The sequence below is a fragment of the Macaca fascicularis genome, chromosome 14 (assembly GCF_037993035.2).
Source record: "Macaca fascicularis isolate 582-1 chromosome 14, T2T-MFA8v1.1".
Classification (NCBI taxonomy): domain Eukaryota; kingdom Metazoa; phylum Chordata; class Mammalia; order Primates; family Cercopithecidae; genus Macaca; species Macaca fascicularis.
Genome location: NC_088388.1, coordinates 102,117,709 through 102,134,210, shown reverse-complemented (window position 1 = coordinate 102,134,210; position 16,502 = coordinate 102,117,709). Strand labels below are relative to the sequence as shown.

The window sequence follows — 16,502 nt, the reverse complement described above, 5'->3', positions numbered from 1 at the left end:
AATGCTTTTTAGAGTGAAAAGCAATAAACAATAACAATTTAATAAATTCCTTATAGGTTACAAAGCAAGTTTTGTAACAGACTCATTTAGTAAACCATAATTTCACAGCTGGCAGTGCTATTCTATTAGCCTTTTAAAAAAAAAAAAGACTTTAGCATATTCCAGTCTAATGTAATGAACTCCAAATAGGTAGGTATTCAAAAAATATAATTTCATACTTGTTTAAGAATAATTGCTTGCTTGCAGAATTTCTGCGCAATGTTTGCAACTTGCTGTATTTTGGCAGGAATAACAAAGCCAAGTGCAGAGAGCTGACGAACTTCTCTCAGAAGAATCACCAGACGATCTGAATAATGCACTTTTAGTGATCCATCATTAGAATCCAATTCCATAATTCGACTACTAGCCTCAATACTACAAAACAAAATAAATAACCTGTTAAGTTTCATGTTCTCACTGTTTTGACTAATAAACACAATAGTTTTTACAACTTTTCTGTACATCTAATATTAGCTCAAAGTTAAAAAAAAATTATTATAGCTTTTAAGATGTGGGTTTTTTCTATACATTATTTCACAAGTCAGATTTTGGAAACAACTGCAATATCCAAAATATATCATCACTTTAATATTTCAACCAAGCAGTTTTAAAGTAAGAAAAATCGATTTCTTAATGTTTCAGCTAAAACTCAAAATTGACATCATACCCATGATAAAGAAAAAATTTTGATTCATTTTCTAAAGATACCTTCGATTGTTTTAAAAAATCAGCATAACTTGTGTCTTTAGTACTTTTATTAAAAGATAAATAATATCAAAATTGTAGGAGTAGAGATATTAAAATGTTTCATTCTTCTACCCTTTGTTTCACTCTCTAGTAATTGTCCTTTTTGTGTGTTTCTTGTAAAGGCTATAATAGCAAATGTTACTTTGGGGAGCTCAAATCAGAATGGATTGCAAAAATGCTGAACTAAGTCCAGCAACAGGTATTATGCTTTCATCACCTTCCTTTAGGATTAGGTTTATATAATGCCTCTTTCTTTTTTTCTTTTCTTTTTTTTTTTTGAGACAGGGTCTTGCTCCAACACCCAGTCTGGAATGCAGTAAAGCAATCATGGCTCACTACAGCCTTGAACTCCCTGAGCTCAAAGATTCCTCCCATCTCAGTCTCCTAAGTAACTGGGACAACAGGCAAGTCACCATGTTCAGCTAATTTTTTTTGTCTTTTGTAGAGACAGGATTTCGCCATGTTGCTCAGGCTGGCCTCAAACTGCTGGGTTTAAGTGATCCTCCCACCTCGGCCTCCCAAAGTACTGGGATTACAGGCATGAGCCATCACACCCAGCCTCATTATTTCAAAACACCCTCACAATTAAGAAAAATTGCAGGTATTAGAAGGTAACCTACTCAAAAACAAAGAACAAAAGTATTCAGCTTATTTAATAGCATATAAAACAAAATATAATAAAAAGTAGAATACTTTAAAATGGCTTAAAATGATGATTTAGCCCAAATTTTCCTATATACACATAAAGCATGCCAGTAAACTATTATGGTGACTCTTTTTGCCTTTATTCAGGATTGATCTTCAAAGTTAGTTTGTATATACCAGCATTTCCCAAAATATTTCCAAAAACAGATTGATGATTCTATGGGACAACAAATAGGTCTAAAAAAGAAAAAACAAAGGCAGGAGGAGGGGGGTTTCAAAACCAAATGAGAAACGCTGTGTGGAAGGAACAAAGTTAAACAAACTTATTAACAGCAGATCTCAGACCATTGGTATGCTACCATGCTAGTGGACCTCCGCTGAAGCTCTAATGATGAAGTATGCAAATTTTCCAAAATTAGCTGACTAAAGCACTGTGGTTTTTGTTTGTTTGTTTTTTGTTTTTCTTGTTTGGAGTATCTCTCATGTTTTAGGCTCAAAGTAGAAGGAGAAAGAACTAAATGGCATAAAATTATAATCATTATGCCCTAACACCCTTCAGTTTCCTCTATTTTCTCTCCAGAGCCAGAATTCTAGACTTTAAAAGAATTATTCAATTTAAGAGGTACTATTTTTGGCCTAATTATCCTTTGTAGCAGTATAGGGAAAATGAAAACTTCATTTATGGACAAAGTTACTTTTAAAAAGACATGACGAGTTTCTAAAAATAACCACAATAATATGCTGGAGACAGTGGACCTGAGGTACAAAGAAACTGACTTTTTTAAACTATCCATTTTAAATCCCCATTAGAATTAATAAGGTTAACTCATTAATACATTCAATATAGCTCAATAAATATTTACCAAAGCCTTATTATGTGGGGCACCATGAAGAAATACTCCCTGTCTCAAGGAGTTTAAAAATAATACAATTTTACAAAACTGCAACATTGTTTAAAGTGTATGTGTGTGTGTATAATATTAATGTAAAAAGGTAGAAAAACATATATAAATACCAATGACAAAAAAGCATGAGGGAAGGGCTAATTCTAAAATGGGAATGCCTAATTCTGGGGAACAGACAAGAGAAACAAGAGGGAGGCAGTTAACTAAATTATCAAAGTTTCCAGCCTTAATGAATTAAAAGTTGATGATCCAAAACAAAAAAAAAGATTAGAAGAGGAGTAGCAAGTTTGGAAAAAGGAAAAAGATAATTAATTCCATCTGGGTATTTGAATTAATAACATATGGTTTTGGATTTTACAGTTTAATACATCTATACTTACCACAAACCAGATCTGGAATCAGATAAACCTGATTGAATATCCCTGGACCAATCATCAAACTGTTCTTGTTCATATAGTTTAAGCTGGTCTAAGAGATCTTCAGCATTTCGATGGAAACATCGAAATCCTGACAAGTCAGATAAAAGAGCCTCTGCAATCTTGATAGTATCATCGACCTTAAAAAGTCAGATTACAAAGATGTGTGCATTATTTAAATTCCAAAAAATTAGCATAAAGTAAGGAGTCCCCTTCTCTGATTTGTGATTCAGAAATTATTTCCCTTTTCATCTACAAATAGTGAAACAGAAGATTTACCAAAGAATATAAAAATATCAACCCCTACTTTGCTTCTGAATTACACAGCCGCAGAACAGCAAACGCAACAGGATAACCCATACAAGGCATAACTCCAAGAATAAAATGGAGGGTAAAAGGAAAGTCAGCCCTCAAAATATCTGTGCTCCAGTGATTTTTCAGAGGAAACTCTGGGAACTTCAGCATTACTCCTAAACATGTTCAGTAATAATTTCAGCCCTTAGCAACATGTTCCGATTAACAGCTCAAATGGTAATTAGGCCAATGGGAATGTCAATTAAGAGACATAAATGCCTTTCCTCCACAACTGTACGGAGAACATTACAGCACCCTGGAAAACTGACTGACAGAATCATTAGGCAGAATATATCAGAAAATAAAACATCAAAAATACAAACCTGAATAAGCAGAAATGTCGAATATGCTGGCTTTTGTAATATTCCATGAGGTCTTGCTCTTACTCACAGACTATAATCAATTAACATTTATTGTACCAGTCTAATGCAAGACACTGGACCACATACTAGTTAGTAAGTCCATAAGAGTCTTAGGTCAATTTTAATAGTATTAAAATAATAATCGTTTAAATCTATAAATTGCTGTCACTACCTTAGACCATACCTTTTACCTTTCCTTTAACTTCCTTTCAACCTAAAGTGATTTAGTTACATAAACATACTTGCAGGTAAGACTTTGCAACTACTAAAATTTTACAATAATTTTTTTTTTTGAGATAGCATCTCTTTCTGTCATCCGCCATGGAGTGCTGTGGCACAATTATGGCTCACTGCAGCCTCAATATCCCAGGCTCAGGTGATCCTCCCACCTCAGTCTCCTGAGTAGCTGGGACTACAGATGGGCACCACCACATCCAGCTCATTTTTGTAAACAATGATTTTTCTTTTTTTTACTCAGTGTAAAGGATGCTTTCCTCCTGAATACAGGTATTTCTTTGGAACAACTGCAATTGGAATAAATGATGTACTATCTCTACGGAAAAAAAGGAATAGAACCATTAAAACTTCTCTGCATACCTGTTCAGTGTTCGGCATTTTGTATGAAAATTAGATGGCTGTGCCGAGGAAAACAGAGAATATATTTACTACAACTCTAGAGTACCTTCTACATGCCTTAATTTAGCAGATTTTATAATTAGTACTCTTCATCTTTTTATTAAAATAAATACCTTCAATTCCAACTGGCGAACCCAAACTATATTGTTGACAACTTCTGAAAGATTTTTGCCAGAAAGTGGTCCAGATGCATCACCAGGAATTCCTCGGCACCGAGTCTCAAAGTCTGATCGAAAATCTATAAAATTTAAATCAAATAAATGATTACAAAGAATTATCAAAGATTTCCTAAATAACTTCCATGTACCAAGCACTATGTCAAATGCTATAGATAGAAAAATAATGAGTTGGTCCTTACCCCCCAAGGACTGCACCACGTATCAAATGAAACAGAGAAAGATAATAACTTGTTAATGCAAAAAAACTGTCATTTATAACAGAATAAGTAAATTAATCTTCCACATGAAAATGTCAGAAAAATGTATCTTTAATCCTAAATGGTATGCAACAAAGAAAAAAGTAATACACAAAATTATTCTCTCAAGCAAACACTATAATCTTATAAACTTTTACCTTTAATTGAGTCCACAAGTCTTGCCAGTAAAGTTTCTCTTTCTAATATCAATTCTTTGCTTATAGTTGGACGCTTTACCAACTCTTTATATTTCAAGAATGCTTGAAGAAGCTAATATAAAATAAAATAAGTATACATTCAACCTAACAGATCAACTCAGTAAATATATATATATATCCTAAATAGCTTAAGAGAAATATTAAAAGTGAAATATCTCAATATTTTACCTGCTGTGGACTGTCTTGAATTTCTGAAATATAACTTTTCAATTTTCCTGCTATTTTTTGTTCCGCAGGTGCAATAATCTTTTCATATTGAGACACTGCAGCTTTCCACAAGGGCTACACACATTAACAACATTGTTAGACTTTAGTATTTTTTAAATCTGTCTTTAAAAAGAACAACATATTCAGTAAACTATATAGACATAAACAAATATATATACAACCTCAGTATATGGATTATATTGCACAGGATTTAGGCCAGTAAAAGGTTCAAATACTCGAGTGAGGCATATGATTTTCTCTTCACTGGCAGGTAAAAAATAGAGAAGCTTCTCATGAATTGTTCTAACAGCCAAGACCTAAAACAAAGTATTAAAAAAACAGAATTTATTTAAATCAAACCATTTGCATAAATAGGTCTAAAATCTAGATATATTGGGCAAGAATTTCTCTAAATTAGGTTCACTAAAAAAAATAAATAAAATAAAACTGAAACTCTAATCCAGAGAACTGACAGGTGACAACAACAAAGTGATGCTCAAAAACATAACTGTTTCATCACACTAACATTAATAAGTGTGCTCAAATCTCATGAATATATATAAGACCTAAATATTTTAAACTATGTTTAAAGTTTAACACAGTTTAAAAAACTGTTTAAACTATATTTACAGCTCATTTAAGTAAATTTTTAGAGCCTACCCTTAATATAGTAATAACTTCTGATTTTCATTATTCTGCATTAAATTGCACTTCTAATAATGAAATGACATGTTAACAGCCCTATTTTTTATTATTTATAAACAGCTGGGAAACACATACTGTATTTTGAGCTAAAAATTTCCACCAACAATCAAAAGGTAATCAAAAAGGTTAAGTGAAAACAATTCCTTCTATTTGAGTTGTAAATCTCAGTATAAACTCATGATTTATTTTTCTCTTGCTAAAAATTTACCTATTAGCAGTTTTGTCTACTGAGAATGCCTAACAGCATTGATAACTAAGTAACAGCACTTCCCCTACAGATTGTTGTTAAATATCCCCAAAAAAGAATCAGGCTCCTTGAAAAAAATTACTAATTCCAGGTATGAGATATAAAATGTACAACATGGGCTGGACTGGAACACTTTTGGGGGCTTGAAAGCTATCAGAGAAATACTGAAGTTGGCCAGGTGTGGTGGCTCACGCCTGTAATCACAGCACTTTGAGAGGCCGAGGTGGGCGGATGACCTGAGGTCAGGAGTTCAAGACCAGCCTGGCCAACATGGCGAAACTCCATCTCTACTAAAAATACAAAAATTAGCCAGGTGTGGTGGCATGCACCTGTAGTCCCAGCTACTCAGGAGGCTGAGACAGGAGAACTGCTTGATCCTGGGAGGCAGAGATTGCAGTGAGCCAAGATCACCTCATTGTACTCTAACCTGGGCAACATAGCAAGACTCCATCTCAAAAAAAATGGAAAGAAAGAAACACTGAAGTCATGTCAAAATGGCATAAGAGGCAACTTGAAGGGGCACTCTCTGCCCAAAAACTGAACAATTTGAGTATAATAATAATAATAATAAGCAGAATGGACTGAAACACATAAAATAAAAAAATTCATGGGTTCATAATGACACTATCAAAAAACATTTCATTGGTTACCAATGCAACTTACTATGACACTAATCTACTTAATGTTCATTGTTCTAAAAAGTGATCAAAAGAAATAAGCAATTATCTATACTGCCATTTCTATTCAAACGATATTTCAAAGTAACTAAAAAGTTGAAGAAAAAATTCTTCTTATAGAAAAGTCATGACTAATAAAAGCAGAAAGAACACCAGAATGAGAAAATCACCATTTTGTAACTCTTCATGATTAATGACTGCTAAAAGCATTTTTTTAAAAGTTGGAAAGCATTATAATGAATTCATCAGACTGATCATACCTGAACCCTCACAGATCAAACTTCATGTCACTAAAAATGGGAAAACCTGATACCACATACATCCTGATATAGCAAGGTGAGAAACGCTATATGGCATAAAAGGGGGGAAACTTTTAAATTAAAAATGTCTCAGGAGACCTATCAACCAAATACAATGGGTGCACCTTGTTTGCAACCTCATTCAAGTAAACCAACTATTTACAAATTTCTGAGAAAATCAGGATAAATACATGCTGACTAGATATAAAAACATACTAAGAAATTATTGTCATTTTGTTGGCTGTGATAATGGCATTGTGGTTATGTTTTAAGGGTGGAAGTATATAATATCTTTGCTTTAAAAATATTCCAGTAAAAAAAAAAGGTTAGGGGAAAGGCAGGGAAAAACAAAGATGAGACAAGAACTGAATAATGTCAATGACTATTAAAATTGAATGGTGGATACATGGACAGTCATTATACTGTTTCACTTTTTAATACGTTTGAAATATTTCATCTTTAAAAAGTTTTTTTTTTTTAAAAAAAAGTCTCCAGTAAAGAACTATAGTTGTTCTAAGCAAGGCAGGAATGGTCAGTTTTGCAATCTTTAAGTAATCTCATTTTGCCTTTCCCTGTAAGCTAAATATATGTTCTTTACTCAAAGTCATAACTTGTGTAAATTAAGCAATTGTTTCAAATATTTCCACTGAATACCACTTAAAAAGTTGTCCCAACTTAAAAACAATTGCAATAGCCAAAAGATGCCCTGAAAGCTTCCATACATGGTCAAGTGGGCTGATTATCTTTTTACAATAAAGAACAAGATATAAGCTCACAACTATCAAGTTGACCAGTCTCATACCAAATAAAAAGAAAGGATGTGGAAATTGGCCCCAACAAGAACTTTAATTCCTATTCTCTCACAAGACTAATTTCCAGCAGATGTATAGGGCTTATTGATTATAAAATACATGTACAAATAAGTACAGACATACTTTACATTTAAAGACAAAGATCTAGATAATCAAAGTGATACCTCTTCAAGGCGTTTGCCAAGTTTGTCAAGTGTTTCTGGAAAATATTTTTCATTTTTCCACGGATGAGGAACATAGCGCTGCCACACCTGACCTGTTAGATGATTACAGACTATCACCCACTGTTCACAAATTGAAATACCAGCTTTCAGACTTTCTTTCACAAGATAATAAGGATCTTCCCATAGGTTCAAAGTTCCCAACTTTTTCTGAACAAACCTTCCAAATGAACCACCTAATAAAACAGAAAGCAAAGAGTTTAATGGAAATAAATGTATTTTTACAGAATAATTATAAAATACATGCTTATGACAATATTTTTAAAATATACAAATTAACAAAGTAAGGATCTATGAAATATCACACGCACACCCTTAGACTACCACTCTCAGTCACAAATATTTTTAAAATCACACACACATATTGCTTTGCATTTTTGCATCTTTCAATTTTCAATATACCATTATACCTTTTAAGTATAGAAATATATATACAATTTCCTCAAGGCTGCAGAGCCTACTGTATGGATACTGCATTTTGTAAATAATCCTTAATTGCTATTTACTTCTGCTTACCACAAACAATGCTGCAATAAATATATTTGTACATATAACTTTATGTACTTATCTGATATTTCCTTATGAAAATAATGGCAAGGGTATTTTCGAGGTCAAAATATTTAATATTAACAAATAAGCCTATATACTTTATTTTTCAGTTTATTTCAAAGTAGCCTAAATATATGCATAGATACTAAAAATCTATATAAATTTGGTTATATTAATGGTTCAAAGAATTTGACACATGATTTATACTACCCAACTATATACAAATAGCTATTTAAATAATTCTACATTATTTGCTTTAAGACTTACTCTCAATTACAGTATTACATAAAGGAGCATTTTAAGTAAGGACTTAAATGACAAAAAGAAAACAAAATAAGACAGGTTTTCGAAATTCCAAAAGTTCATTTTTTTACTAGTACCTATGATGTCTAAGAGATGCAACATTCGTGACTCAGGATAATGATCATGTTCTGTTTGTCTCCACACATCATCTACAACATCCTGAGTAGTCTCCACCAAGTCGACAACTTCTAGTAAGGATAGACTGTCCAAGTTATAAAACTCCTAGAATAAAAATGCACTAATTTTTAAACATAATTATATTTGTACCTTGGGTAATATAATCAAAATGTTCCCAGGCCTTTTCAACTGCCACAAGTCTAACATTTGCCATATTATTTTCTCCTCCTTTTTCTAACAGCTGATAACTACTTCTATATGCAAATACCCTATAATTCCCCCCAAACATAAATGTCATGAAAAGACAAAATATAAAAATTGTAAAAAGTCTACTCATTCATGTACATAATTGGCCTAATTTTCTTTAAATTTTGATTTTTTAAAAGTTACCCAATAAAGGTGATCTCAACTCCACATATGCACTACCCACTGTAGTTCACATGTCTTTATTCATTCATTATTAATTCACAATATTATGTTTAATCACACAACCACAGTCAAGATTTATCATGCTATTTTCATCACTGTTACCCAAAAAAGCTTAAAACCATTTAAAACACTCTATTAAAATATTATTGAAATAACAGTGGAAAGGAGAGGAAATTAATATATATTTGTTTTGATAAGAATAGACTTTTTATGTTCATACTTAAAATGGTTACTCAATTTCAATGTAGACACATAAAGGAATAATCAATTAAATAAGCATAAAACTAAGATTTTTTTATATTTCAGATTACTTCAAAATGCTAATTTGAACAAAGTGAACACCCATTCAAAAGAACATGTTACCTGTACATGGATAAACCTGTTATATTTGTTTTTCACTATGTACCTGCAGAAAAGTAATTTTGGGGTTTTTTTGCTTTTTGGGTTTTTTTGAGATGGAGTCTCACACTGTCGTCCAGGCTGGAGTGCAATGGCACAATCTCCGCTCACTGCAACCTCTACTTCCCAGGTTCAGGCGATTATCCTGCCTCAGCCTCCCGAGTAGCTGGGATTACAGGCGCTCACCACCACTCCCGGCTAATTTTTGTATTTTTAGTAGAGACGGGATTTCACTGTGTTGGCCAGGCTGGTCTCGAACTCCTGACCTCAAGTGATCCACCCACCTCAGCTTCCCAAAGTGCTGGGATTACAGGTGGGAGCTACCATACCCAGGCATAATTTCGTTATTGAGAAAAAGATTTTATAGAGATTAGAATTTAACTAAGTTTTGGATTTCTCAATTCATTTTACATATACAACTTAAACTTTTCTACATATAATCTATTTTGTTCACAATCATCAAGTAGATTTTAAAACAGAGGAGAGGCTGTAAAAATTGAATCCTAAAGTACTTTTATAAGAAGCCCAATATATAACCATGTATGAATCACATACTCTTGCAATTGTTTCAAATAATTCTTTAAAATAATTGGCTCTTTCTTTACTAATCTGTTTATTTCCACGGTGAGCTTGTTCTATCCAAAACTGGAATTCATCACTTGGTGTAAGGATACCTGTAAAAGTCAAGAGGGGAAAAAAAAATGGTATAGAATATCAGAGAAAAAAAAAATGAATACAAAACAGCACAGCAGCAAAATATTTGAGTCATCTAACACATATGCTCCTAGCTGAGGTCAAACAGGTGACACTTCCTTATTGTTTCCTATTTCATACTATAAACAAGTGTCCTTCCTGCAGTCTACTTAGTGCCATATTTTTCAAATCTGTGTTCTTTTTGTTAGTGATTCAGTTTAAAATGGCCCCCAAAAAAAGTGCTAAATTGCTGTCTAGTGTTCCAAATCACAAGAAGGTTGTAATGTGCCTTACAGAAAAAATATATGTTAGTTAAGCTTCATTCAGGCGTGAGTTACAGTGCTGTTAGCCATGAAGTCAATGTTAATGAATCAACAATATATATGAATTAAAGTGTCTTTAAAGAGAAAAAAAAAAAATAAGGTTATGTATTGATCAGTTGATGAGATGTTGTGACCAGGGGCTCAAAGGAATCTCACCCTGTACTGCTCCTAGAAACAAAGGTTCAATATTCACTAACTCAGTGTTTACAGTGACTTTATAGAACATAACTACTGCCTTGGCACTTTGGGAGGCCTAGTAGTGAGGATCCCTTGAGGCCATCAGTTTGACACCAGCCTGGGCAACAGACCAAGACCCCATCTCTACAAGAACTAAAATAAAATTAGCCAGTGGATAGTGGTATGCACATGTAATTCTAACTACTCTGGAGGCTCAAGCTAGACTGCACATTATTAACAATTATATTTTCCTCTTCTCCACATCCACATAAATCTACTCTCTTTTTTTTAAACCAATGCTTAGAGAAATTCCAAAAGTATTTGAAGAAATCTATAAAGAAATATGTTCATTTACTAATGTACTAATGAGACAATCATTTTGTACTTTCTTTTATTAAGCTATGGTGAATACCTCGTGTGTCATCTTCCTTAAATTTCAATTTTGTTAAGTTAGTGTCTGATCTTCGTAGAACTATACCCAACCCAGCTTCTAGTTCACTCAAAAGATTCTGAAGTTTGGGATCAAAATTTCTGCTCCATTCCTGATCCTAAATAAAAACAGACAAGAGCAACCAAGATTGATCAAAATTTTGCTAATCAAATTGGCTTCCCAAAACACTGTCCAAAAACCCATTTTTCTTAAAGCCTGCCACTACCTCCACTTCATAAGAAGAATAAAAAGTCCTCTCAACAGTTAAAACTATGAAAAGCATCTAATGTAGAAATGTTAAGAGTTGATGTGGATTGCATTTTATACCTTTCTCCAATTTCTCTATTTTTTACCACAACTTACATTAAAATTTAAGTTTAAAAAAAGTTAGGAAATTTTAATTAAAATTGAAACACTAATAACATTAACAGTAAAAATAGATATTTATGTTTATATGAAAACATTTCTCCAAATACCTCAGTTAAAAAAAAAATGACAGCTACTTTTCTCACCTTTAACAACATTGGTGCGAATACTTGCCGTACTGCTTGGTAAAGAGAACTAATAGGGGACTCTAACATAGATGAAACAAGAATGTTATCATGTAGATTCTCATCGGTAATTACTTCAGGTCGCAGCTTGAAAAACACCAGCACTTTATCTTTGGTGTCACCAAACTCAATCTAAAGTGACAAATGATTTTTAATGTTATTGGCATAAAATTTAATATTTGAAAAAAATGTATACAAAGTTGTATCACTATAATTATACCTCTTGGAAAAAAATAGTTACTTTAAAAATAAATACATTAAAACCAATTTCTCTCTTCTCTCCTTAAGAATACTTCAGTTTAAAAACCTATTCCCACTTACGTTCGATCATAAATTATTTATAAACATAAAACAATATATACATTATTGACAGCTAACTATTCCATTCCAGTCAGATTCCATTCCAGCAAGATTCCATTCCAGCCAGATTCCATTCCAGCCAGAATCAGTAATAGTACAGATGAAAGCTGTATGCTCCAGGTACACAATGAATAGTGTACTTCTCTAGTAACCCAGAAAGTCTATAACAAAATGTTAATTACCCCCTTACCTAGAAAAAGCATTTTAAAAGGTGCTTTTAAAAGTATACAGGCACTCAAAACTACCAAAATGAATTTAAGTTGTCTATCTCCTAAAATTAACTTTATCTTAACTGAAAATTTTTCCTTAAAGAATTAAGAGCATAAAACTTTTTTGTTAAATTGTCATATAGCTAGATTATTTTAAATCAGAACCAGGTGAACTCAATTGGAATTCATTACAGCAACCTTGTTTAAAATAGGTCAGTTCACAGTAATTAGTTCATTAGCTGAGAAGTATACTAGTCAAAGGAAGTATTTGCATTTTACACACATTTTCAGTTATTCTCATTTCTTTTTGCAGGAAAAGAAGTCTACGAATTAAAAAGCTTTCAAACAAGGTCACTGCTGTGTATGAAGAACAGCTATGGGTCTCACGCCACTTTTTTCTATCCAAAAAATTACATTTTTGACTGCTGGAAAGGAGCTGAAACTTTCTGTTACCGCTCAAACGCTTATAATATTTCATGACACACGGAAAGTATATGAAAATCCACGTCGGTGTCCATAAAGTTTTGTTAGAACACAGCCATTCCCATTCAATTACATGTATTATTACAAAGTTGATTACATGTCTGCTTTCACACTCAAAGGCCAAGTTGTAGCTGCAATGGAGCCCTTGTTGCCTGCAATATTATCTGACCCATTACAGAAAAAGTTTGCGAACCTCTGTCCTAAAGCATAAACCAGATCACAGCTCTCTCTTGCTTAAGATTACCAATAACTCCCTATTTCAATTTAAATGGTGTACAAGGTCCGAAATGATCAGCCTATGCCTTATTCTCCATTCTCATCTACCACAATGTTCCTTCATACCATAAACTTCAGCCACCACTCTGGATTTTTTTTTCTTGCCCCTCGAAACTAAGTTAAAACCCAGCTCAGGGCCTTGGTACTTACAGTTTCTTTAGCTTAGAACACTCTTCCCCCAGATTATGTCTGCCTGCAACTCATCATTCAAATCTCACTTCAAAGATAACTAATCCAGAGACGTATTATCTCCCACTCTATATATATCTGTAGTTCCCCACCCCACCCCATCACTACTATAACATTATTTTTATCTTAACGGCACTTATCAATACCCAAAATGATGTTACATATATCTGTAGCATGTGTTTAGCCTACCTTTGTCCATTCCAATGTTACTCCTTTAAGATACGGACTCTGTGTTCATGGTTTTGTCCCCAGTACTAGTAGGTAGTCAATAAATATTTGCTGACTTATTAACTTATTGAACCATGCTAACTATCAGGCATCTAAAGTACAACTGAAGACATAACAAAATATTTTCAAATATGACTAAACACCTGTAGCGACGTGTACAACTAAAAATAACAGATACATCGTTGGGCTGTACTAGTAATAGCTTTAACTTAAAAAAAAAAAAAAGTTCTAACTTCAACTTTCAAATACCCAAGCTAAGATACAGTTTCACAAACCCAAACCCCTTTCCATCTTTCCTACTGCATTCTATCTGAACTTTCAGTGGCATTTATAACAGTGTGTCCTGATTTTATCATTTGCTGAGTATATGTCATCCTAAGCCACTAGAGTGAGTCTGGCAAAGGCAGAAAGCAGGGGGCTCTACCCTGAATTACACTACCTATTGGAGCAAAAGAAAAGTTAACATTTAGGTTGTAACTTTTGTCCCTTACTTTCCTCAGCCATAAAATAAGAATAAGAATAGTTCCTATCTTACAGTGTTGTTATGGATATTAAATGAACCAATACATATAAAGTACTTAGAACAGTGCTTGACAGAGTCTAAAGTGAAAATAAATGTTAGCTATGATTATCCATCCTTTTTATATCTTTGTAAACTCATCAAGCCTAGCAAAGTGCCTTGCATGTATTGAGTTCAAAGTAAATGTTTATTAAATACAATCGAATTAAACCTAAGAATAAAGATAGTGAATGGGCTGAATGATTCAATCATCGTATAAAAATGCCCTGAAGCCAGGCGCGGTGGCACACGCCTGTAATCCCAGCACTTTGGGAGGCCAAGGTGGGTGGATCACCTGAGGTCAGGAGTTCAAGACCAGCCTGACCTACATGGTGAAACCCAGTTTCTACTAAATACAAAAAATTAGCCGGGTGTGGTGGTGCATGCCCTGTAATCCCAGCTACTTGGGAGGCTGAGGCAGGAGAATCGCTTGAACCCGGGAGGCAGAGGTTGCAGTGAGCCGAGATTGCACCATTGCACTCCAGTCTGGGCAATAAGAGTGAAACTTCATCTTAAAAAAAAAAAAAAAAAAAAAAAAGGGCACCGAATGCTTTTGCTGAGTGTCGAAAACTCTGCTAGACCTAGGGATAAGGGTGAACGCAAGAGGAAGAGGTTGAAAATATGTCTTTGTTTTATTAACTTAAATGTATTTACTGAGTCCCCTTTACTGTGCCAGGCAATTTTCTCCTGTGTTTTTCTTTTAGGTTTATATATATAAGCCCTGATTGCAAATGCAACCCATTTTTTAAGCAATCCTGCCAGTGGAGGGGGTTTTTAATAAATGTAATTAATAAATCAGTATATCACATGTTGTACACCGATAAAAAAATTCAAACTTTATTTTGAAATATATCATTTCGCAAAAATTTAAATTCCTAACTAATCTTTCCCTTGGGCAATGTTAAAAGCAGAGCCTGATCCAAAAAAGATAGACTAGAACTTGCCTCAAAAAAAACCTCAAAAGGGGGAGAGAGATAAAATAAAAATAACTAAGTAAATGTTTTCCTTTTAGTTATAACGTATCTGTAGTCTTTCTTAAAAAGTAGAATATAGGCCGGGCGCGGTGGCTCCTGCTTGTAATCCCAGCACTTTGGGAGGCCGAGGAGGGCGGATCACTTGAGGTCAGGAAATGGAGACCAGCCTGGCCAACGTGGTGAAACCCCCGTCTCTAATGAAAACACAAAAATTAGCCAAGCGTGGTGGCGCGCGCCTGCTACTTGGGAGGCTGAGGCACAAGAATCGCTTGAACCCAGGAGGCGGAGGATGCAGTGAGCAGAGATCGCGCCACTACACTCCAGCCTAAGCGACAGAGTAAGACTCCGTATAAAAATTTAAAATAAAATACAATCTAATTGCTTCTATTCAGATGTGTGGAAGGGAAACCTGCTTTGGTCAGGTAGGATGCAAAGCTTGGAAACTATATGCTTAAGCACGAGGCCAAAGCAGCTAAGCCAATAATGCAGGAGAAGTGGAGACAGCCTTGCGTTCCTGAAAAGGATCCGGTTGGTAAAGCTAGAGTGTGACCCCACATCCCTCTGGCTGGGCCTGGGGACTTGAAGAGCGGTCAGGGGTCAGGCAGGAGTGCAAGGAACCGTACCGTGTTGGAAAAGGAGATTCCGGCGTCGGATCGCTGCACCCTGAGGAGCATCTGGTTACCGTCATCCAAGAAGTTGTTGATTTCAAGACAGTTGCACAACAGTGGCTGATCCCAGAGTTCAGACATCAGCCCGAAGTAATTCTGGGTAGTAGTGAAGATGAAGAGCTTCCGAACGTCCGCAGTCCCGTTCGCCATGATTGGAAGGGGTGGAGGGAAGTTGGCGGTAGGGGGAAGGAAGAAGAAACCAGTCCGGAGGGAAGTGAAGGGAAGAGAGGAGCTTGGCTCAAACCCCTAGCCCGACCACGGGACCGCAGAGCTTCGCTGTTGCCAAGGGTAGTCGCTATGGCGACGGAGCGCTACGGCGGCGTAGCTGGCGGCGCGCGGTGGACGTTGCCTTCCCGGGGCACGCGCACGCAAAGCTCGCGGAGGCGATCGACCGCCTCGGAGCTCCTCAGCGGCTCCCTGCGGTCATCGATTGTAAAGGGTTCGGACAAGTTTGTGTTGGCTCTCAAACATGTCTTTTCTTCTTCTTACTGATTTCTTATCACGCATAACCAGAAGAGAGACATCTAGCCTTCAAGTACAGCAGGGTGATCTACATTTAGGAGAGCTGGATTCCAGTACTCCGTCTCCACGTGCACCTGGTAGCAAACCACACTGCCAGCGTCAAGGTACACATCTGTAAGAGGGGTAAATACTTTCTCACAACCAGGAGTGTAGTGCGG

At 35.0% G+C, this 16,502-nt stretch overlaps 1 protein-coding gene across 5 annotated transcripts in view; it reads right to left on the bottom strand.

Annotated features, from left to right (window-relative positions):
* DYNC2H1 (dynein cytoplasmic 2 heavy chain 1) overlaps nt 1–16,116 on the bottom strand; it is a 355,588-nt gene extending 339,472 nt beyond the window's left edge. For all 5 annotated transcript variants that reach the window (XM_005579474.5, XM_005579475.5, XM_005579476.5 and 2 more), the window contains exons 1-12: nt 15,778–16,116; nt 11,838–12,008; nt 11,308–11,443; nt 10,258–10,376; nt 8,835–8,979; nt 7,849–8,081; nt 5,127–5,261; nt 4,906–5,019; nt 4,678–4,789; nt 4,218–4,342; nt 2,717–2,892; nt 219–414 (exon numbers count right to left, since the gene is read on the bottom strand). In XM_005579474.5, coding sequence (XP_005579531.3) covers nt 219–414; nt 2,717–2,892; nt 4,218–4,342; nt 4,678–4,789; nt 4,906–5,019; nt 5,127–5,261; nt 7,849–8,081; nt 8,835–8,979; nt 10,258–10,376; nt 11,308–11,443; nt 11,838–12,008; nt 15,778–15,972 — 1,857 coding nt within the window. In that variant the 5' untranslated portion in view covers nt 15,973–16,116. The remainder of the gene's footprint in view (nt 1–218; nt 415–2,716; nt 2,893–4,217; nt 4,343–4,677; nt 4,790–4,905; nt 5,020–5,126; nt 5,262–7,848; nt 8,082–8,834; nt 8,980–10,257; nt 10,377–11,307; nt 11,444–11,837; nt 12,009–15,777) is intronic.
* Between the last annotated feature and the right edge of the window lie 386 nt (nt 16,117–16,502).